General features: G+C 43.4%; 1 protein-coding gene across 1 annotated transcript; it reads left to right on the forward strand.

The window, feature by feature from the left end:
* The first annotated feature begins 465 nt into the window (after positions 1-465).
* LOC124613309 (atherin-like) lies at positions 466-5,808 on the forward strand. Its single transcript, XM_047142005.1, has 2 exons — positions 466-544; positions 5,378-5,808. The coding sequence occupies exons 1-2, from the start codon at positions 466-468 to the stop codon at positions 5,806-5,808; spliced, it is 510 nt and encodes a 169-aa protein (XP_046997961.1).
* The last annotated feature ends 17,594 nt before the right edge of the window (positions 5,809-23,402 follow it).

A 23,402-nucleotide genomic window follows, 5' to 3' on the forward strand; every position in this document is an offset into this window, starting at 1 on the left:
TAGTCTTGATGATGTTTGGTTAGTGGAGCGCTCAACTGGGCCCGTACAAAGTCCCAACTTTTTCACTGTCCAGTTTTTATGCAGTCCAAGCTAGCCAAAGTCACGAGTGGTGATGATGATGATGATGACGAAATGATGAGGACATCACAAACAACCCAATCCTCTGGCAGAGAAAATCCCCAACCTTGCCGGGGATCGAACCCGGGACCGCGTGATCCAGAGGTAGCAACGCCGGCCACTAGACCACGAGCTGCGGACGTAATAAGGTCTTGCATACTCTCTGATTTATTTAATTTACTTCGCAATTATATTAATATCGCCAACTATTTTGATTGTGAGACACACTGTTCCATCACATCACAGTTATACAATCATATGTAATGTGGGTTCCACTTAAATACGAAATTTAACGGCAATACTTCTCTTTCCATCCACCCAGATGGTCGAACTTGTGTGGGTGAGGCGATGAACTCGCTCCAGGGCCGGCCTTTGGTCGCGTGTGGACAGCAGCAGCACCACTCGGAGCTTTGCTGTAGTGGTGCGAGTGAGCAGAGAGGGGTCTAAAGTTTCGAGCGCCGGCGGCAACATCGACTTGGAGCACACAGAGACTGCTGGGGCCAACGATGGACAAATCGTGGTGGCTGGTAGCGCTTGATACGGCGGGCCGGCCGCACTGGTCTGCTTCGACACGACAGGACCAAGGCCTCAACGTGGCTGGAGCGTGGTGAAGACACTAGTCAGCGGGGCGGTGCAGGGGCAGCCACATCAAGTTGTGTCATGTGTTGAAGTCCTTTATGGGCAGTGCCGGTACAGTACGGGAAGTCAGCGATCCTTGTTCTCATGGTCAGTGTGGTTGGCCAAGGCGTGGCCGTATCTTCAGCTGTTCATTGATTGCCACCCAGAAAAACTGACTGTAGGGGAGAGTATTGTGGAACGGAGCAGGGCGATTCAGTAGCAGTCTGCGACGGTCAACCCGAGCTATGGCCAGCTATTCGTAGACACTGTCGGGCTAGATAGCTGATGGTGTTTTCTTGGTATTGTCCAGGACAAGACGGCAGCTCACAATCAGTAAGGGGAACTCCACAATGGTTGGTTACGGCGAGAATGTGCAATGCACGAAGCGGCGTGTGATTTTTTCAGCCATATCTGTTAGTGGCCAACATTGAGAGGCTGGCTCTGAGCACTATGGGACTTAACAGCTGTGGTCATCAGTCCCCTAGAACTTAGAACTACTTAAACCTAACTAACCTAAGGACATCACACACATCCATGCCCGAGGCAGGATTCGAACCTGCGACAGTAGCAGTCTCGCGGGTCCGGACTGAGCGCCTAGAACCACGAGACCACCGCGGCCGGCGCCAACATTGAGAGTATTTAAACCATTAGTTTAGTGTGTGTCATTGTGCATCTAGGTAGGAGAAGTCGGCTCTAATATAGTACAGTTGTCCAGAATCACGACCAGGTCGTCTTGCATGGTTGCACGGCACGGGCATGGAGTAACAGAGTCTAATACAATATTTTAATTGTGAATTTATGCAGATAGTGGGGCATTGGTTCCTGGGTTGAATACTAGTAATAAGTTATTGTGTATTGTACTACTTTTTCTTACGCTCTGTGTAGTAGTTAGTTCTGTGTAATCGCGTTGTGTTTTGAGGCTGTTCTGCCAGATGGTGAAGATCACTGGTAATAGATTTTAGATATTGCGGTGTGTCGGTTGTTTGTCTTAGTGATTCAGCGTGCGCCCTGGAAAGTTAATAATGGGCTAAAAAGTCCTCACTTTTAGTTGGAGCCCACTTACACGGGATGATTCAAAAACAAAGAACAGATTGTAGTTGTTTATTATAGACAAATTGTGAAAGATGAAAATACATTGCGCATGTCACTCGATAGAGAAAGGTTCACAGTTTTATGTTTGCACACTCTCAGTATGAGCATCATACGTCGCTATGGAAACATCGAAACGGTAGTCCATTTCTTTGACATACGGATCAACAGGTCCATGTTGATTGCATCGACAGCTTCAACTGTTAGATTTCTCAGCTCTTGAAGAGTAGCTGCCATAGGTGGGATAAAGGCTATGCCTTTTATGTACCACCACAGAGAAACAGTGCTAGGTTTGAAGTCTAATGACATGGGAGACCGAAATCAACAAAAAAGATCTTCTTGTCTAACTCTTCCAATCCAACGTTGTGGAATGGTGTTGTTAAGATAGCGCTGCAACTCAAGGTTAAAGTGAGCGTGGGTTGGAATTTGCAGTATGTCCTGGTATGATATTCGTATCACAATTTCCTACGCAAATAAGAAGGATCCATAAACTCTGTGAACAGAAACGACAGAAAACACATTCAGTTGCAGTAAGTTTGTTTCATGGTCGACGACAACGCCAGAAACTTGTGATCCCCAATTTATAATTTATGGCTCTTTACTTTACCCGATAGATGAAACGCCGTTTCGTTCGAAAATATGAGACGTCCAGGAAAAATATCCTCCGCAATATCTTGGAGAATTTAAATGCAAAATTCGTATCTTGCGTTATAGTCGCCGGGAGGCAGTAACTGTAAGACTTCAAATGCAGGCGTCGTTTCAGAGCACGCCACACTGTTGTTTGAGAAAGTTAAAGTTCCTGCCTGCCTGTCTTGTGGACTTCCGAGGGCTCCGTTTGAACGCGTCTCAGATATGTTCGACATTTTCATCAGAAGTGCGTGGCCGACCAGTACTCTTCCGTTTGCGTATGCAACCAACTTCCTAGAATTCTATATGCAGGTCATAAATCGGCCTGTGCCTAGGCAGCTTCTTGCTGAATCGACAGCGGACTTCATGTTGGACTTGGAAATTGGACTGACTTCGACTAAATTTCACACACAAAATGGTTTCTCTTGTCCTGTAGTCACCATGTTACTACAAAAAACAGGGTCGCCGTGTGAAAACTTTGCAGCTTCCTCTATTCAGTGACATACACGATGTATTTTTATCTTTCATAGTTTGGCTGTAATAAACAAACGAAATCTGTTCTTTCTTTCTGTATCACCCAGTACAGTTGCCGGCCGCGGTGGTCTAGCGGTTCTAGGCGCGCAGTCCGGAACCGCGCGACTGCTACGGTCGCAGGTTCGAATCCTGCCTCGGGCATGGATGTGTGTGATGTCCTTAGGTTAGTTAGGTTTAAATAGTTCTAAGTTCTAGGGGACTGATGACCACAGATGTTGAGTCCCATAGTGCTCAGAGCCATTTGAACCATTTTGAACCCAGTACAGTTTGTCCGGGACAAGTAAGATTGTTTTATCTAAGTAACGTATGAATGTGTTCTTGAATAAGCTCTGCTGTACATTATTGCTGCCCATTTTGAGTTAGGAATTATTATATTTCTGTCTGGGCGAAATAGTTTTATTTCTGGTTTCAGTAGTTTTCTGCATTCACAATTTGTGTCAATGGGCACCATAGTTTTCTTATGTACTCGCATGTTGTAATCTATTGCTTGATGAAGAAGATATTTTACCATAAACAAGCCCACGTTGCCGAACCCCAAATATAACTCCACTCCACTCAAAACGTGCACCAAGTAATGTTTCTACCTGGTTAGAAACGAATTTTTCGTTTTTTTTTTCGCGTGTACGAAAGCCCTGCGATCTTCACATTTTCACTAGAGCTGCACTGACGGAAAAAAGGAATCGAAACAGCAAAATATAATTAATGTAGAGTAATGATATCTCGCGAATACCTTTGTCTACGTAATATATTTAAGTCATTAGCAGCCCCGCGGGATTAGCCGAGCGGTCTGAGGCGCTGCAGTCATGGACTGTGCGGCTGGTCCCGTTGGAGGTTCGAGTCCTCCCTCGGGCATGGGTGTGTGTGTTTGTCCTTAGGATAATTTAGGTTAAGTAGTTTGTAAGCTTATGGACTGATGACCTTAGCAGCTAAGTCCCATAAGATTTCACACACATTTGAACTTTTTTTTTTCATTAACATTGTAAGATCACAGGATAATGGAAGCGCTAGATAAGCCATAGCAAATATGGAATGCTGAGACATTAATAACTGGTGTAACCGTCAGGATGTCAAATGCAAGTATGCAAATATGTATGCATCGTGTTGTACATATGTCAGATGTCAGTTTGTGGGATCGATTACATACCGGCTGCACTTGGTCAGGCAATGCAGTGCAAGGCACTGGAGTTACCATCCGACCTTGTCACATGTGTGTTCGATTGGAGACAGATGTGGTGATCAAGCAGACCAAGGCAAAATATCGATACTCCATAGAGCTTGTTGGTTTACAACGGCGTTATGTTTAGCGAGCGTTATCCTTTGAAAAAAAAACCTGTAATGTTGGTCATGAATGGCAACACAACTAGTCGAATCACCAAACATATGTACAAATTTGTACTCAGGGTGCGCGGAAAAACGAGTGTGTTGCTGCTGTCGTAACTCCAGGTGTAGGCTCAAACTATCTAGCATGCAGATAGGCTGGTTGTATGCCCTCAATTGGCCTCCTTCTAACCAACCGTCACTGGCACCGAGGCAGAAACAGCTTTCATCAGAAAACGCTACAGACCTCCACCCTGCCCTCCAATGAGCTCTCCTTTGACACCACTGAAGACGCAAATGGCGGTGTTTTGTGATCAGTGGAATGCACGCTACGGGGCGCCTCGTTCCTTGAACTAATCGATTTGTAACAGTTGGTTGAGTCACTGTGGTGCCATCTGCTGCTCTAATTGCTGTTGCACATGCACTACGATGCGCCAGCGCCTTTCGTCGAACACGATGGCCCACCCTCTCGGTAGTACCACGTCGACGTCCGGAGCCTAGTCTTCTTGCGAAAATACATTCTCGTGACGACCGCTGCCAATAGTCATTTACAGTAGTTTGGAAAGTAGGAGACGAGGTACTGGCGGAAGTAAATCTGTGAGGACGGGGCGTGAGTCGTGCTTGGGTAGCTCAGATGGTAGAGCACCTGCCCGCGAAAGGCAAAGGTCCCGAGTTCGAGTCTCGGTCCGGCACACAGTTTTAATCTATTAGGAAGTTTCAGTCATTTACAGTGGCTACATTCCTGCTAACCCTTTCTGCAGTACTGCAGAAGGCAAACCCGCATTCTCGTAGCCCTAATACACGGCCTCGTTTAGACTCAGTGACGTGTTGATAATGGTGTCTTTGTCGCTTTAAAGGTATTCTCGACTAATATCAATTCACCAAACCCCATTATCGAAGGTAGCTAAAGCTCATGAAACACGCGTACCAACTTTCGTTTATGGCGAATAACTCCTTCATAGTGTTGTGATTTTTTTTTTTTTTTGTCCAGCTGTTTATTTTAGAGTCTTGCTCCACTAGCACACCGAAGTTCGTTTAAATCGGTGAGATGCAGGGTCCGGCACCTCGCTGTAAGGTGATGAGGCGCCGTCCGCGTGTCGCGCCGCGCTGCCGCTCGCGAGGCGGGGGGGAGGGGGCGCGGCCACGCTCCCGCCGCCCCCGCCGCCCCCGCCGCCCCCGCCGCCCTCGCCGCCCCCGCTGGCAGACGTGACGGCCTGTCAGCTGGGAGGCCGCGCCGCGCCGCGCCACGCCATGCGATACCATCGCGGCGCGCCGGTTAGCCCAGCCGGCGCTGATCAATATTTCAGCGGCCTTCGCTGGCCACGGCGCGCCGAGCCGAGGCGAGGCGTAGCCGCAGCCACTCCCATCGGCGCTCGCGCCGTCGCCTTTAATCCCCACGCCGGCAACGCGTCTCCTCAAGGTCAGTCTGCCACTGGAGCACCCACTGTGAGGCCGTCTCGTCAGCTGTGGCCACCAGTCGGGGAGGCAGCTGAAATGGCCGCCTGAATCAAAAAACGTAGAATCACTACTACGATGCTGTGTGTTTCTTTCGGCTCTGCTGGTGCGCTTAACAGTCCGAAGACCAGCGTGATTCAGCTTGAGACTAAAACGGTTCTTCAGTCTGCTGCGAAGTGTTCGCTGGTATAGAACATCCTGGCAGATTAAAACTGTATGCCACACTGGAACTCGAACCAGGGACCTTTGCTTCCCCGGACAGCTATCTGCCGACCAATGTATCCCGGCACCTCTCACAATCCACTCTCACAGCTTTACTTTCCCCTGTAGCTCTCCCTTCCTTTCCAAATTTCATGGAAGATGTCCTGCATAGTTTGTGGGACTGGCATTCCTGGACGAAAGGAGATTGCGGAGATCTGGCTTACCTAAAGCGAATATCTTTTTTCCTGGAGCAATAATCCCGTAAGCTAAGTAGAATAACTTCTGTGAAATGTGGAAAGTAGCAGAGAGCTACAGGCAAAAGTAAAAGTTTAAGAGCGTGTCGTGAGAGCGATCTGGATACCTCGGTCGGTCGGACGCAACGAACAATTTGATCACTACTGAGGATGGCATCTCAATACAGGAACTTGTAATACTGGACCGAAAACGATGCCGCGGCCAGGAAAACGATATGGTAATCTGGCTGACGGTTCAGATCATACACCATCGTGATATCAGGAACACCGAATTTAATGAATTTTAAGTGTAGACTAACAACATTACACCGTCAATTGCAAAAAAAAAAAAAAACAAAAAAAAAAAAACGAAATTATCAAAACGACTTTGAACACTACGAAAGAGCGTGATACCCATGCATCTGTGATTATAAGACCAGTCTATAGATTGGTGAGTCCTCTACTTTTTGCCCGCATCTCGTGGTCGTGCGGTAGCGTTCTCGCTTCCCACGCCCGGGTTCCCGGGTTCGATTCCCGGCGGGGTCAGGGATTTTCTCTGCCTCGTGATGGCTGGGTGTTGTGTGCTGTCCTTAGGTTAGTTAGGTTTAAGTAGTTCTAAGTTCTAGGGGACTTATGACCACAGAAGTTGAGTCCCATAGTGCTCAGAGCCATTTGAACCATTTTGAACCTCTACTTTTTATTTTGAGTTGAAGATTAATAGCCCGCCGGAGTGGCCGGCGCTACAGTCTGGAACCGCGGGACCGCTACGGTTGCAGGTTCGAATCCAGCCTCGGCCATGGATGTATGTGATGTCCTTAGGTTCGTTAGGTTTAAGTAGTTCTAAGTTCTAGGGGACTGATGACTTCAGAAGTTACGTCCCATAGTGCTTAGAGCCATTTGAACCATTTTTGAAGATTAATACTTCTACTTATTATTTTATTTCTATTTTAAACGCAACTTACACACTCGATAGACAAAAAAATCACAACGAAGAAAAAGAATTTTATTTTATTGGCTTATCCACTTTTCCTTAACAAGAACTTCAGTTTGTGTCGATAACCAACTGGCAGCATTTAGACAAAACACCTGAATTCTATGCATTTATAAAGAAGCATAAATTTCGTGAACAAAGAGATACGTGGAAGGTTTCAAAAGAAGGAGAAATTACTTTACTAATTAAGAATCGTGGAATATGCATCTATAGTCATCATTACTTTTTTCGCTTTCGTGAAATAAAAGAATCGTGGAATACGCATCTATAGTCATCATTACTTTTTTCGCTTTCGTGAAATAAACAGTTCTCCTTACCATTTAAATTACAATGAAGAATCAGTTGAACTTACGTAAATAATAAAAAAGAAGTTGCTACATTAAATGATAATAATAACATTAATTTCTTCCATCAATCGATCAAAATGAAACGAAGACACTATAACACTGTAGTCAGATCTTTAGTCCTCTATGCAGCACAGTGTCTATCCCTAGCCAAGAAGACCCCAATAACATTCCCTGAATCACAAGAAACCAAATTCCTATCAAAGATTGTGGGACCAAGGATTCTACCAGATGGGAGACCCTTGTACAAACCTAACCATGAACTCTACCAGTACCGAGAAAACCCCACCGACGTCATCAGAAGTAAACGGCTAGCATTCAATGGCCACGTGTACAGCATGGACCTTCATAGGCCCTTCTATAAGATCTTCAGAATAGCCAACAAGGGTAAAGCTGCTGGACCTCTGTAGATCAAGCAAACAGATAAACATCGTTCCAAACTTCATATTAGGTAAGATTCAGTAACAGGGGTGACTAGGACTTACCTGTTGAAACTAGACCATTTCTAAAATCCCGTAGGGGAGTTAACCACAACGAGAGCGGAAACGGTCCGAGAAACGAAAGACACAAATCACCAGCAAAATTAAAAATTCTGGATTAATAGATGAAATCAAGGCACTTACACAATAACAGCTATTAAACTTCAGCAAGAACACCAGAAGTGACGACAACAGCACAGCAAAAACACAAGCACCGTGATCTTTATATGGGTAAAACGAGTTGAAAAAAGACGGAAGAACATTTGCCTACGAAAGATAGGTTCGAGTCTCGGTTCGGGTCATAGATTTGATCTGGAGGAATTTTCAGGTTGAGACCGTTTCTCTTTTTCGCTGTAGGAAGTAAGTGATACAGGACTTCAATAACAGGTAAAGTACACGTTCGTCTTTCTTAACTTTGTGGCCGTCAGGGGAACAAGTACTAAAATTCATTGCAGATATACATTGCTTAATGCAGTTTTTCTTGAAATAGAATTTTATTTCAGTCGACTCTCATTTTAATCGAGAATTCTTCGTTGCTTAACACTGTGACAGATAAAAGCATATACTGTAACATATTTCCAGGACTATATGTCGATTAAGCAAGCTGTGTAAATGTAGTTGTAACCCACATTCACCAAATACTATGCCTCGAAATCAAAAGAGAAGGGAAACAAAATCCAACTCTTGTCACCTGCCGAAGAACTGGGAAGACAGGGACGTTCTTATTGCCCTCTAGGATGTTAACGATCAATGCCCAGCGGCCAAGACGTCACAGACCGATGCAATGATCGATCAATAGCGAGTCATCACATTCATGCGTCTTCATGCTAGTCTGTCTCTCTAGTCCTTTCCGTAACTACGAACATGGTTACAGTAGTCCTGCCTTGATTTTTCTCTACAATTTTTACACCTACCCGGTCCCTCCACACAGACTTCCATCCACCACCGGATTACCTATTTATGAATGCCTCTGGATGTTTCCCATCAACCACAACGTCGTTTTATTCTCATTTCGATTCAATAACCACTTCATTTGTTACTCATCTACCCACTTAATCTTCAACGCTCTTCTCTTGTATCGCATTTCAAAACTCCCTTCTCACATCCAACGTCGTCAACCACGAATTACGTCCACATAAGACTACAGTCCACAGAAATTCTTTCAGAGCACACCTCCTAACTTAAATTTATATTCGATGTTAATATATATCTCTTTTTCGGGAAAGACTTTCTCGACAGTGCCGACTGACATTTTATATTATCCTTACTTTTAGCTTCTTCATTTCGCCGGTTACTGCTTTCAGATTCTCTTTTCCTAATCTAATTCCCTCAGTATCAACTGACTTATTTTGGCGTACTCCTTTGTACTTGTTTTACTTTTCTCTATGTTCATCTTACAATCTCTGTTCAAGTCACCTTCCAATACAACAATTAATACAATTTTTGCGCCTCAATTTACGTAACATTACAAACGTAAAATACTGCAATGAAGTATGAAATTGTCACTAGGATCCAAACATAAGTTGATTAAATTTTCACGCCTATGCAAGCTTGTCTATGATATCGAAAAAGCCACTCCAAATGCTGAAGAACAGTGTGTTATGGCTGCTGGGCGCATATAACGTTACTCAAACTTTTACGATCGACATCGCAGCACAGTGTGCACGGAGGACGTGCACGTGCAGATTATTCCCCTGTTTAGGTCTTTGTGATAGAACGTATCATTAGCCTGAGGGACTTGGGAGCATAACGACAGTACGCATAGATATATGGCTACATCTACATCTACATGGATACTCTGCAAATTACATTCAAGTGCCTGGCAGAAGGTTCATCGAACCACCTTCACATTTCTCTATTATTCCAATCTCGTATAGCGCGCGGAAAGAATGAACACCTATATCTTTCCGTACGAGCTCTGGTTTCTCTTATTTTATTGTGGTCATCGTTCCTCCCTATGTAGGTCGGTGCAACAAAATATTTTCGCATTCGGAAGAGAAAGTTGGTGATCAGAATTTCGTGAGAAGATTCCGTCGCAACGAAAAACGCCTTTCTTTCAATGATTCCCAGCCCAAATCCTGTATCATTTCTGTGACACTCTCTCCCATACTTCGCGATATACAAAACGTGCTGCCTTTCTATGAGCTCCGTCAGTGCTATCTGGTGAGGATCCCACACCGCGCAGCAGTATTCTAGAAGAGGACGGACAAGCGTAGTGTAGGCAGTCTCCTTAGTAGGTCTGTTACATTTTCTAAGTGTCCTGCCAATGAAACGCAGTCTTTGGTTAGCCTTCCCCACAACATTTTCTGTGTTTGCAGTCCAATTTAGTTGTTCGAAATTGTAATACCTATGTATTTAGTTGAATTTACGGCTTTTAGATTAGACTGATTTATCGTGTAACCGAAGTTTAACGAGTTCCTTTTAGCACTCATATGGATGGCCTCACACTTTTCGTTATTTAGGGTCAACTGCCACTTTTCGCACCAGTCATATATATTTCCTAAACGGTTTTTCAGTTTGTTTTGATCTTCTGATGACTTTATTAGTCGATAAACTGCAGCGTCATCTGAAAACAACCGAAGACAGCTGCTCAGATTGTCTCCCAAATCGTTTATATAGATAAAGAACAGCAAAGGGTCTATAACACTACCTTGGGGAACACCAGAAATCACTTCTGTTTTACTCGATGACTTTCCGATAATTACTACGAACTGTGACCTCTCTGACAGGAAATCAAAAATCAAGTCACATAACTGAGACGATATTCCATAAGCACGCAATTTCACTACGAGGCGCTTGTGTTGTAGTGTCAAAAGCCTTCCAGAAATCCAGAAATACGGAATCGATCTGAAATCCCTTGTCAATAACACTCAACACGTCATGTGAATAAAGAGCTAGTTGTGTTTCAAAGGAACGATGTTTTCTAAATCCATGCTGACTGTGTGTCAAAAAAATGGTTCCAAGGGCTCAGAGATCTATGGGACTTAACATCTAAGGTCATCAATCCCGTAGAACTTAGAACTACGTAAACCTAAGTAACCTAAGGACATCACACACATCCGTGCCCGAGGCAGGATTCGAACCTGCGACCGTAGCGGTCGCGCGGTTCCAGACTGAAGCGTCTAGAACCGCTCGGCCTCATCGGCCGGCGACTGTGTGTCAATAGACCGTTTTCTTCGACATAATTGATAATGTTCGAACACAATATATATTCCAAAATCCTGCTGCATATCGATGGAACGATATGGGCTTGTAATTTTGTGGACTACTCATACTACCTTTCTTGAATATTGGTGTGACCTGTGCAACTTTCCAGCCGTTGGGTACAGATCTTTCGTCCAGCGAACGGTTGTACACAATTGTTAAGTATGGAGCTAATGCATCAATATAGTCCGAAAGGAACCTAAGTGGTATACAGTCTGGACCAGAAGACTTGCTTTTATTAAGTGATTTAAGTTGCTTGACTACTCCGAGGATATTTACTTCTACGTTACTCATGTTGGCAGCTGTTGTAAATTCGAATTCTGGAATATTTACTTCGTCTTCTTTTGTGAAGGCATTTCGGAAGGCTGTGCTGCAGTTCAATAGGTGCAGAACGAGTGGAGACGCGGTTGTCTCACGGCAACAGTGTAGCAAGGATATTAGGCACAGATATTGCAGAACAACTGCACTGTGAATAGACCGTACTATTTCTTGATCGACTCTCATGAATAAACTGATGACACCAGCTGAAACCTAGGCAGTGCTTACCGGCAGAGTGTCACCAAGAATCGTCGGGAACTGATCATTGGAAGTTGGGTTGATATCTTCAGTTGACACACATCATTTACCGCTGACACCATACCACAGACAACAAAGACTTGTACGCGGTGGAGCCAGGGTCTACTGGAACAGTGAGCAAATTTTTTTTTTCTTCTGGTGGTCTGCTGGATGCAGTGTTTCCCTAGATGACCTGAGAAAAATTGCAGCAAACAGCATTTCTTGAGACCCATGCCTTGTCTAGTCCTAGAATCATGGCGTGAAGAGCTATTTAATATAAACACAACTGATTTGCTAATTGTCGAACGGTGAGTGAATGCTTGGCAGTACGTTGTGGCAGGCATGGTAAACTATGTTGTCATACTTTTCATGGCCAGGTACTAAAAGGCATATTCCAGTAGGATAACACAACTCCACACAGTTCATTTCATACCACAAACACCTTCTGGAATGTACAAACCGTTGACTGGCCTACCTGGCCCCGTAATTTGACAACCATATTGCATGTCTGCGATGTCATAAGAAGACGTATACTTTCAAAACACCCTCCAACCAACAATTTCCTTCACAATACACAGCATGTGTTTTAAGGATGGTAATATATTCCTCAAGATGACATTGGAAGGCTGTTTGTTTCCACGCCGCGATGATTACTAGAGTGTATCAGTTCCGAATGGGTGGAAGTTTAACACTCGTCCTGTAGTGAACGTTTACAGAAGTTGTTACATAGTGTGTCGTTCCATCAGTGTACTTAGCTGCAGGAGAAAGATAGTTTACCTGTAAATGAAGATTCGTAAGCGACTAAAAACCAATCTTAAGAATATGAAAGAACGAGTGTCAACAAAGATTACTGAGATCAAAATCGGCACACAGTGAAAGCAAAACTAATTAGGACAGCGACTTGTTGCGTTAATTTAGAAAGACTCTTTACTTCGCATTGGAAATATACCTGTGCTGGATCCTAAAAATATTTCATCATTCTATGATAATCCTACAATAGCTTACAGGTTACAGAGTTAGTTCAAAAATGGCTCTGAGCACTATGGGACTTAACATCTAAGGTAATCAGTCCCCCAGAACTTAGAACTACTTAAACCTAACTAACCTAAGGACATCACACACATCCATGCCCGAGGCAGGATTCGAACCTGGGACCGTAGTGGTCGCGTGGTTCCAGATTGAAACGCCTAGAACCGCTCGGCCACATCGGCCGGCACAGACTTTAGTGAATGTTCGTTTAGCGACTTTTATTGCAACACTGTAAGACGTTATTGTTGATACAAACCACAATTTTCCAGAAGTTGTTAAATTACATGTGGCAACGGCCTTGCCGCAGTGGATACACCGGTTCCCATGAGACCGCCGAAATTAAGAGCTGTTGGGCGTGGCCGGAACTTGGATGGGTGACCATCCAGCCGCCATGCGCTGTTGTCATTTTTAGGAGTGCACTCAGCCTCGTGATGCCGATTAAGGAGCTACTCGACCGAATAGTAGCGGTTTTGGTCAAGAATACCATCATAACGTCCGGGAGAGCGATGTGCTGACCCCACGCCCCTCCTATCGGCATCCTCCTCTGAGGATGACACGGCGGTCGGATGGTCCCGGTAGGCCACTCGTGGCCTGAAGACGGAGTTCTTTTTTTTGTTACATACATATACACTGTCCAATCACATTAGTGAGAACAACTGTCGAGAGCCTGAATAACCACGTTTTGCAGCACGGATCGCAGCGAGACGTGCAGGAGGAAAATAAGTGTTGTTCTGTAAGGTACCGAGGGGATGTAGAGCCGTGCAGAGTCCAGTGACGTGGCCAGCTGTGCTAAGATTCTCGGTTGAGGATCCATGGCGCGAACGGCATAGATCCTCGACTGGGCTTTAATCCGGGAATTTTGGTGGCTAGGGGAGTATGGTAAAGTAATCCTGGTGCTCTTCCAGCGACGCATTCCACCGTCCTGCTGGTAGATGCCACCGTGCAGAACAAAAACTGCATCGAGCGGTAGACATGGTCCCCAAGTGCAGATGCGTACTTGCGTAGACCCATTCCTCCCAGAACGACGAGACCATGCACGGAGTGCCCTCCGGTCCGGGTGGTTACCAAAATTGTTGCTGAGTTTTTGCTTTCAGATGTTTCATACCATACACACCAACGGCTGCCCGATGGAGAGTGAAAGGTGGTTCATCTGAAAAGGCCAACTATCGCCACTCAGTGGACGACCAGTTGCGCTATTGGTTTGCAAATTCCAGCCTTCGTCGCCAATGGAAAATGGAAATGAGCGCCGGCCGCGGTGGCCGAGCGGTTCTAGACACTCAGTTCGGAACCGCGCGGCTGCTACGGTGGCAGGTTCGAATCCTGCCTCGGGCATGGATGTGTGTGATGTCCCTAGGTTAGTTAGGTTTCAGTAGTTCTAAGCCTGGGGGAATGATGACCTCAGATGTTAAGTCCCATAGTGTTGAGAGACATTTGAACCATTTTTTGGAAATGAGCGTTTGGCGTCATTGGCCGGGATGCCCCTTGCGGGGCAGGTCCGGCCGCTTTGAACAACAGTCAGAATGGGTGCACATGCCAGTTTCCTGCTGAAGAGACCCATCCGCATCAACGTTCGCAGAACGGTCGTTGAGGAGACACTGTTGGTAGCCCCTTGGTTCATCTGGGCGGTCAGTTGCTCAACAGTCGCACATCTACTCGCCCATACATATCTCCGCAGCTGTCGTTGAAATGAAATGTTGTGTGGCTAGGGCCGCCTGTCGGGTAGACTGGTCGCCTGGTACAAGTCTTTTTAGTTGACGCCACTTCGGCGACTTGCGTGTCTATGGAGATGGTATGATGATGAGGACAACACAACACCCAGTCCCTGAGCAGAGAAAATCTCCGACCCAACCGCGAATCGAACCTGGGCCCCTTTGCATGGCATTCCGTCGTGCTGATCCCTCAGCTAACTGGCCGGACAGCCGTCGTTCATCTCTGTCGTATATGGCGTGTTGTGCGCCGCAACTGCCTCGGCGCCAGCTTTGGATAGTGCCATTTTTTCAAGCATGGTGTAGCTTAACTACGGCAGCATGTGACCAGTTTACAGGGTTAGCCCTTTGGGATGTGCTTCCATCTTTCGCCCGATAGCCAGTGATCATGCCATTTACGACATCAGATAAAACGCTTCGTTTCCGCATTAATACAACTACTATTCCATGTTCCACGGACGCGATTTATATACCCTCCACTGTTAGCTCTGTCACCTGCCGTCAGTGAGTGCTTGTTGAATGTTGTCGTCAAATGTATGCGGTGGTCACATTAATGTGCCTGGACCGTTTATTTATTTGATATGGAAATACGTGTGAACAGCTATTGAGACGTGTGACGAACAATTTATTTAGACAGCGATATGGTAGAAGTCATACCGTAACTTAGCTTCCGAACAAAAAGTAGTGGGGCACAAGAATGGTTCAAATGGCTCTGAGCACTATAGGACTTAACATCCATGGTTATCAGTCCCCTAGAACTTAGAACTACTTAAACCTAACTAACCTGAGGACATCACACAACACCCACTCATCACGAAGCAGAGAAAATCCCTGACTCCGCCGGGAATCGAACCCGGGAACCCGGGCGTGGGAAGCGAGAACGCCACCGCAAGACCACAAGCTGCGGACAGCGCACAAGAACTCAACTGTTTCAGAAACATTGTAACAGGTATCTTTGATAAACTGTCAGCATACACGCGATTCTCTCATAGCCAAACGACTCACATTTTGACGATAAACAATGGCGTGAAAGTCCTCAATACGATCAATGCCATTATATTGAACTGTGAGTGTAACTCAGGGAGATGGGCGGGGGGGGGGGGGGGCGGTATATCAAGGTGTATCAACAGGTGTTTATAAGCAATCAGTGAGAGAGTAGTGGGCATTTCAGAAGTATAAGAAATATGAGTGGAATTACGAGGTCAATATAAAATTTAAAAAAACTATAGAAATAAGAATAAAAGGACTTCAAGAAGAAGAATATAATAATTCCAACGCCAAAAAAGCAGTTGTTGACGGATGTGAAAATTATCGAACCATCAGGTTAATAAGTCGCGGCTGCAAAATACTAACGCGAATTCTTTACAGACGAATGGAAAAGCAGAAGCCGACCTCAGGGAACATCAGTTTGGATTCCATAGGAATGTTGGAACACGTGAGGCACTACTGACGCTACGACGTATCTTAGAGGATAGATTAAGGAAAGGCAAACCAACGTTTCTAGCAATGGTAGACTTAGAGAAAGCGTTTGACAATGTTGACTGGAATACTCTCTTTCAAATTCTGAAGGTGGCAGGGGTAAAATAAAGGGAGCGAAAGGCTATTTACAAAAAGCTTTCGAAATGTGGTGGTACAGAAGAATGCGGAAGATTAGATGGGTAGATCACATAACTAATTAGGAGTTATTGAATGGAATTGGGGAGAAGAGAAGTTTGTGGCACAACTAGACTAGAAGAAGGGATCGGTTGGTAGGACATGTTCTGAGGCATCAAGGGATCACCAGTTTAGTACTGGAAGGCAGTGTGGAGGGTAAAACTCATAGAGGGAGACACAGAGGCGCATACCCTAAGCAGATTCAGAAGGATGTAGGCTGCAGTAGGTACTGGGAGATGAAGAAGCTTGTACAAGATAGAGTAGCATGGAGAGCTGCATCAAACCCGTGTCTGGACTGAAGGTCACAACAACAACAACACAAGAATAAAAACAGATTTTCAGCATTTGCTATAGTCGAAATTACACTGCACCTTTACGTGAGACCTAAGAAATCGACGATTACTGACGGTCTTCTGAATAACTATTTCAACTTTCTGTCAAATGTGGACAATCTTTTGGTCATGTAACTCACATCTTATGCAGCGCTACAGGTCTGTCTCTTGCCACAGCTTGCTCACTAGGTTATTCTGTAGCGACCTTCCAAAGACTACTCTATATTTCATCATAGGCTTACATGGATTTAATGTCCAGTTAGTTAAGAATCTGTATTTCCTCCTGTAGTTGTGCGTGACATAAATAACCAGTAATAAAAGTTGACCAAGCCTGTTAAAGTCATTCTTTTAAAGGAAAGGCAACACATCTAAACAGGTTCATTAATTGAATATAAAATTATTCGGAGATATATATGTGTTTGATACGTTTTAAATGATATATTGTTCTGTGTTATATAATTCGCCTCATTATATTTAGTACGTCTACGTGTATACTTCCAAATCATTGTCAAGTGCATGACATAGAGCACGTCCCACTGCACCAGTTGTTAGGGTTTTTTCCCGTTACATTCACGTATCGACCATAGGAAGTATGATCGCTTAAACACATCAGAGTGCCCTGTAATTTAAGTAATCTTGTCTCCCTGGTCCCTATGGGAACGATATGTATGGCATTGTGGTGTACTTCTAGACTCATTATTTAAAGCTGGTTCTAGAAACAGCCAATCCGCAAGCGTCTCTCAGTTGAGTTCTTTCAACATCTTCATGGTACGCTTGCATGGGTCAATGAAACCTGTGACCATTCACATTGCCCTTCTTTGTATCCTTAACATCCTCTGTTAGTCCTGCTTCGTAGGCTGCCACATACTTGAGCAACATTCGAGGCTGGGTCGCACTAGTGTTCTGTTAGCAATCTCTTTTGAGGACTGACTGCATTTCCACAGCCTTCTACCAATGAACCGCAGTCTACCACCGGATTTACCTACATCTGACAATATGTGATCGTTCCACTTCATATCCCTACGAATTGTTACACCGAAGCATTTGTGTGAGTTGATGGCTCTGAGCACTATGGGACTTAACTTCTGAGGTCATTAGTCCCCTAGAACTTAGAACTACTTAAACCTAACCAACCTAAGGACATCACACACATCCATGCCCGAGGCAGGATTCGAACCTGCGACCGTAGCGATCGCGCGGTTCCAGACTGTAGCGCCTAGAACCGCTCGACCACTCCGGCCGGCATTGTGTGAGTTGATTGATTCTAACAAAAATAGGAGCAAGAAATTTAAAACTGTGTAACAATTACTTCACTTTCATTCTCAAGTAATTAGGGAAGTCTTTGCACAAAACGTTTTATACAGAGACCTGCTTCATAGAAGCTGTAGCTATAAAATGACGGGACTGTTGCTGTCGTAGAGTAAGTACGCAAGCGCCAAAGATGAATGCCCAATAACTGTGAAACGTGAAGCCTTCTCAGTCGGTTAAAGCGTTTCCAAGATGGCCCTGGATGCCCTTCAGTATCAAATACGCATGGAAATATCGAAAAAGTAGGTAATCCGATTCGATCTGATGGTCGCTTAAGTATTCAACCGATTGCTGAAACTAGAGCAATTGACAAAATATGGATAAGGCAAATTTCGCGTAACCAATTTAAAATGAGAACGGTGGGTGCAAAACTGATTCCGAAAATTCTCAAGATTGACCAAAAAGAAGCTCGAGAAAAGGTTTGTGCCGACCCTTTCAATACCATCTTTCTTGTGTTTTAAAAAATAAAATACTATATCAGTTAGGTTTTCTTCAGGCATATCATCTGGCGTTTCATTTATATTTCTGTTGTCAAATACTGTTTGAGTTTACATAAGTATTGGATGTGACGCTCGAGCTTGTGTGTATGTGTACGTTTTTCTGCCTGCCTTTCCCTCCAATCGTATATACTTGTTGACACATCGGTCGAAAAACTAGAAAATTTTATTCTTAGAGTGTTAGAAGTTAATCTTATAGGATAGAATTTTTTATGTCTACTTACAAGCGTCCTTCTTCACACAGAAATTCACACACATTCAACATGCCATTAACAGTTTTCTTCAGGTTAATCATAACATATAACATACATATCGCGACATTATTGCTTTCTAAAGAGTTTGGATTTAGTCAGAAGTATTCTATTATAGTGGATTTTATTCACGTTTACATTCAACAGTCACTTATAATCAATACCACAGTGTCTATTTTGAAGAACTATTATGTTTTACATTATATTTTTTATAGATTTAATGGAAGAATTAGAATGTTTTGTACAACACAAAAAGTTTGAAGTAATGATCTTTAATGACAAACTAAAAAGTGAATCGATTAATTTTTCTGAAGTTTTTCTTGTGTATAATAAATGTAGTAAATTCATAAGTACATTCAGATTTTCTCACATATTTCACACATTTAACAGCTACAACCACAGAGAAAAAAGTAAAAAAAACATAACGTAAATTCACTACATCAGTTTCGTTGGCGAATTGCAATTCTGATTTAAATTGTCGATTTATCTTGGCTTAATGTGCAACCAACCTCTTATTTTGAATTTTGATACAATGTGCATTCTGTACCTCGCAGCAGTTGAAGTCGCTGCAGGCTCGTCACCAGATGGAGGTGTTACAGGAACATTATGTGGACTATGTGCAGTTAGACGTTGTGGTCGTGGTGCTGGCGGAAATAACGGAAATTTAGCTACCGGAAACGAAATGTTTTTAAAACGAAAAGACTTGTGAAGTCTCAGGATATTTGTGTTGTACTGTCTCGTGATGTCCATGACAAATTCACCCTGATACCGTGCATGCTTCAGGTTATATACACACATACACAGCATTCACCTCATTCACACTAAAGAAAAACTGAATGTCAGTACAAAGAATATGAGTATGCTAGATACCACTCTTTTCCACATGGTGATCCTTGAGTTAAGAGGCATTCCATTCCAAGATCGACATTTACAAGCGTAGATAATGGATACCGTTGCTCACTGCAAACTACATGTTGACAATATAAACGTAACATGAATCAAAAAGTCGACTCAGAATCAGAGTGAAATACTTACTACGTAATTAAAGAGTGACTGAGTTACTACCATATGTGAGAGAGGCTTTCTACTTAGAGAGATACTAGTATAACTAATAAAGAACAAAACAGTCATGAATAAAGAGACAGAGTGACATAATTGTTACACAAATAATACAGTAATCATTTGTGCAGCAAGGTGAATAAATCATAGAATGATTTTTGTAAACTGCTTTGGTGCCAGGATATCTTGTAAATGTCCTTAAAAACTGAAAATCTTTGATTTTATTTGCAAAGGATTTAATCCACAAAAAATACATAATTCATTTGAAAATTCATAACTAAAACTCTGTAGTAGACTTGGTTTAATGTGACAGACTTTAATTCTGATGCTGAGAGGTGCCATGCATTCTGATGGATGAAAACCCCATTAATGTAACTGCGATCTATTCTGAAAACAAACTGAAAACGTTTGTCATTGACAACTGCCGCACTGTAGGGCGATGTCTATAGTTAGGGCAGACATCTTTATAGCTGATTGTGTCATAAGACTGGTCCGTTTCACATTATCGTAACAGTTGTTGGGAAGAGACCTGTTAAAACACATAGCGGTTTGGGGGACGGCGTCCTATAAACTTTCACTACCTTTAAATTAATTAAAAGTTTTGTTCTACTAATTCTTTTGCGGTTGTATTGTTGCTCTGGCGCTTCTATCCATAACAGCGATGTAAGTAATATAGCTGCTTAATAAATAGTTCGTAGTGCCTCAGTGTGCAGATCCAAGTTGGGCCCAGCTGATGCTGAGAGAACGTTAATTAAAACCGTACGTCTATCCGTGGTGAGTTGAAAATGTTTGTTGAATGTAAACTTCCCATCGATCATGATTCCCAGATGTTATAAATGATCTACCTATTGACGTTCTTTGCTTTTAAGGTAAATGCTAATTTTAGATCACATCGTCTTTTCCTTTTGATGAGAACAGATTTCGTTTCTGTTCTTTGAATTGGAGTTTGTTGTTGTCGGTACAAGTTGCAATTTGTTGCATATCCGTGTCGCTGATGTTCTGGGCTTCAATAGTGCTTTTTTCTTTAGTTAACAGAATTAAATCACCGCAAATGCAATTACGAGAGAGTGCTTTGAGCAAGGCAAATGGATTAAAGAATTATTGAATATATTCCACAGACTTGGACCCCAACAAAACCACTGTGGACGTCCCTTGGCTCTCTGTTCTCTCTTTCCGAAGGTTGTTGGTAATTAACGTTGGGTATGTGTGGCTAAAGTAGCTGCATGGAAAATTGTACAGATTACCAGCACATTCAAATTCACGCACCGTTTTTAAAATACTGAGCCACCAAGTTCTTAAACATGAAGACTTACAGTGATTACACAGGTTTTGGCTATGAGACTGCTACAACATTTTTTTTTTTTTTACTTCCATTAACCCATCATTCGTGTGTTTTTGTGGGATGAAACCGTATTGATTTTTATGGATAAGATCTCTGGAGTAAATGAAATGCATTATTCGATTTGTTAAAAGTTTTTCCAGGTTCTTCACTTCTGTGTATATAGAACGTATTGGGGAAGACATGGTGATATCCATGCTGCTGCCTTTTCCAGTCTTGGCTGTCGGTATAGTTTTAGTTCCCTTCCGTAGTTTTGGAAAATAAGACTAGAACCGGAGATTTCTGTAACAAACACACGGTCGTCGTGGAGTTGGCATCCGCTTATGCATCAGTGACAACCACTGGTGGCTCGACATTGGTATGGGGGGAGGGGGGGCGTCTGTAGGACGGCCATGACTGCCCAATAAATATATCGGTGGTTTATATTTCACAGCAATTGAATTTCTTATCAAAAATATCGCGATCAACACTTTCAATCTCTCACTAGCAACAAATAAATAGACGCACAAACTCAGTAAACGAACAAACAAGATACAATCAGAAAATCACAGTCGAGTAAACTTGGAAAGTGTCCCCTGTTGGTTCACTTCTGTAGCCTCCATTCGCACCACGAGTGTGGAAACACATCCTATTGTGACAATAGGATAATTAAAAGAATTTTCTTAATATTGTAACCTCTGAACAAAATTGGCTCCGATTTATTGTCTGTGTGCAGAAATGCATTCACATTTAATGTTACCACAAAATTCTTTTCTCATTTTATGTCAAGTACGAAACAGAAATATTCCTAAACACCAAAAATAAGAAAAGAGTTTTGCAACCTGATAAATTTTATAAGGACAGCGGCGCTGACCTTCGGCCCTGTATTCTGAATAAAAAAAAAAAGCAAAATTTCTTACCTCAATAAAAACTGCGAATATATCTGCTCTTAATTAGTCATTTTTCGACACAGCTTCGTGCAATGCTGGCGTATATATTTTTTTTTGATTCTTGCAAGCAATGATGATGCATTGGAAATTGAAATGAATGCTTTTCTTTAAAAGAGTTACTTTATATTATAAAAATTATTATTGGGGCACTTTTTCTGAACAAATTAAATTACAATTAACATACATTATTAAATATGCGCAAGGCTGCTTCTTTACCTTCTACAACAATACTCATCCTCCAGAGTCCTGACCAGACTCGCGAGCAGAGCACACCGCCGACACATGTCGACTCCACCAGACTACACCAGACTACTACCGACTCGCTACTACTACTACTGTCGACTCGCGCAGTCAAGCGCAGACTAGCCACAAGCAACAACTAACGATAAACTACTCTCTGGTCAGAGATTCTGTCATGCCTCGCTCATCGCCGGCAAAGCATACGTCTTACAAGTGCAACAATATTTTTTTACGTTGGATGATCTGGTTGAGAACCTGTTTGTAGCAGTCTGTTTCTGGCTGTCCAGGCAACGTTCCACCTTCTAAGTTACCTTGTCATCGTTCTGAAAATGCGTAGCACACAATGTTTTCTCCATCCAGTGACACAGCAGGAAACCAGACCGTGCCACGTCAGAATACGGGGGTTGAGACAAAATTTGATAGCCAAAAGAAACAGCTTGTGTGACTGCGTCCTATGCAGAATGAGTCGGGGCATTGCCGTGGAGCAAAAGTAACTCGTTAGGCATCTTCCTACGACATTTCGTCTTGAAGATAACGTAACTTCGTCAGCAGATTTTGGTAGTCTGCTCATGAGACGATTTGGCCCCTACAAGCATAATCTATAAGCGCCACACCATGGGTGTCCCAAATTAACAGTTTGCACCATATTCCCCCATGATGGGGGGAACTTTGTCTTTTTTGACAGTACTGAATCCACACGTTTCCATTATCTCAGGCTCATACAGATACACCAAGTACTCGACCATGGCACTTAAGCAGCTAAAGAAGTCTGCTGGATCGGCCTCACACAGCTGTAATGTTTTCACAGCTGCCTCGGCTGAGAAGGCATATGAATGAGTCTGAGTAGTGGCAGAACCCAACAGGTGCCAGCATTTCTCAGGTGCAAAATCTCTTACAATATATTGAAAAATGATCCATGACTGACCTTCACATTTTTCACTATCGCGGTGACTGTGATGATCCAATATTCAATCATTCTCCACTTGGCTTGCAATTTTCTGTTCTTAACAGTGAGGTGGTCTGGCATTTTTTTTGCCACCGTTAACACTTATGTGTGACCAGAATGGAAGCATCTGTGGGATGCAACCTCTGCGTCAAGCAACGGCGCATTCCCGCTGTGCATGTCTTCCAGCTCAATAGGGAAGCAACGAACTGAATTTTGCTCACGTTCAAAAATATCTGAATGATCTTAATTTTGTGCTATGCTCAAGAGTATCCCACTTGAAAAATATATTATGCACACATCTTCAGACTTTAGTGCAGCAGGTCAGTGGACAAGCATGTGGTGATAGGCT

Source organism: Schistocerca americana, chromosome 4 (genome assembly GCF_021461395.2).
Source record: "Schistocerca americana isolate TAMUIC-IGC-003095 chromosome 4, iqSchAmer2.1, whole genome shotgun sequence".
Classification (NCBI taxonomy): Eukaryota; Metazoa; Arthropoda; class Insecta; order Orthoptera; family Acrididae; genus Schistocerca; species Schistocerca americana.

Excerpts from the sequence above, each read along its gene's own strand:
- LOC124613309 (XM_047142005.1), top strand. The coding sequence starts at position 466 with ATGAACTCGCTCCAGGGCCGGCCTTTGGTCGCGTGTGGACAGCAGCAG. Across the intron at positions 545-5,377 it reads GCTTTGCTGTAGTGGTGCGA|GTGATGAGGCGCCGTCCGCG; the intron begins GTGAGCAGAGAG and ends CCTCGCTGTAAG.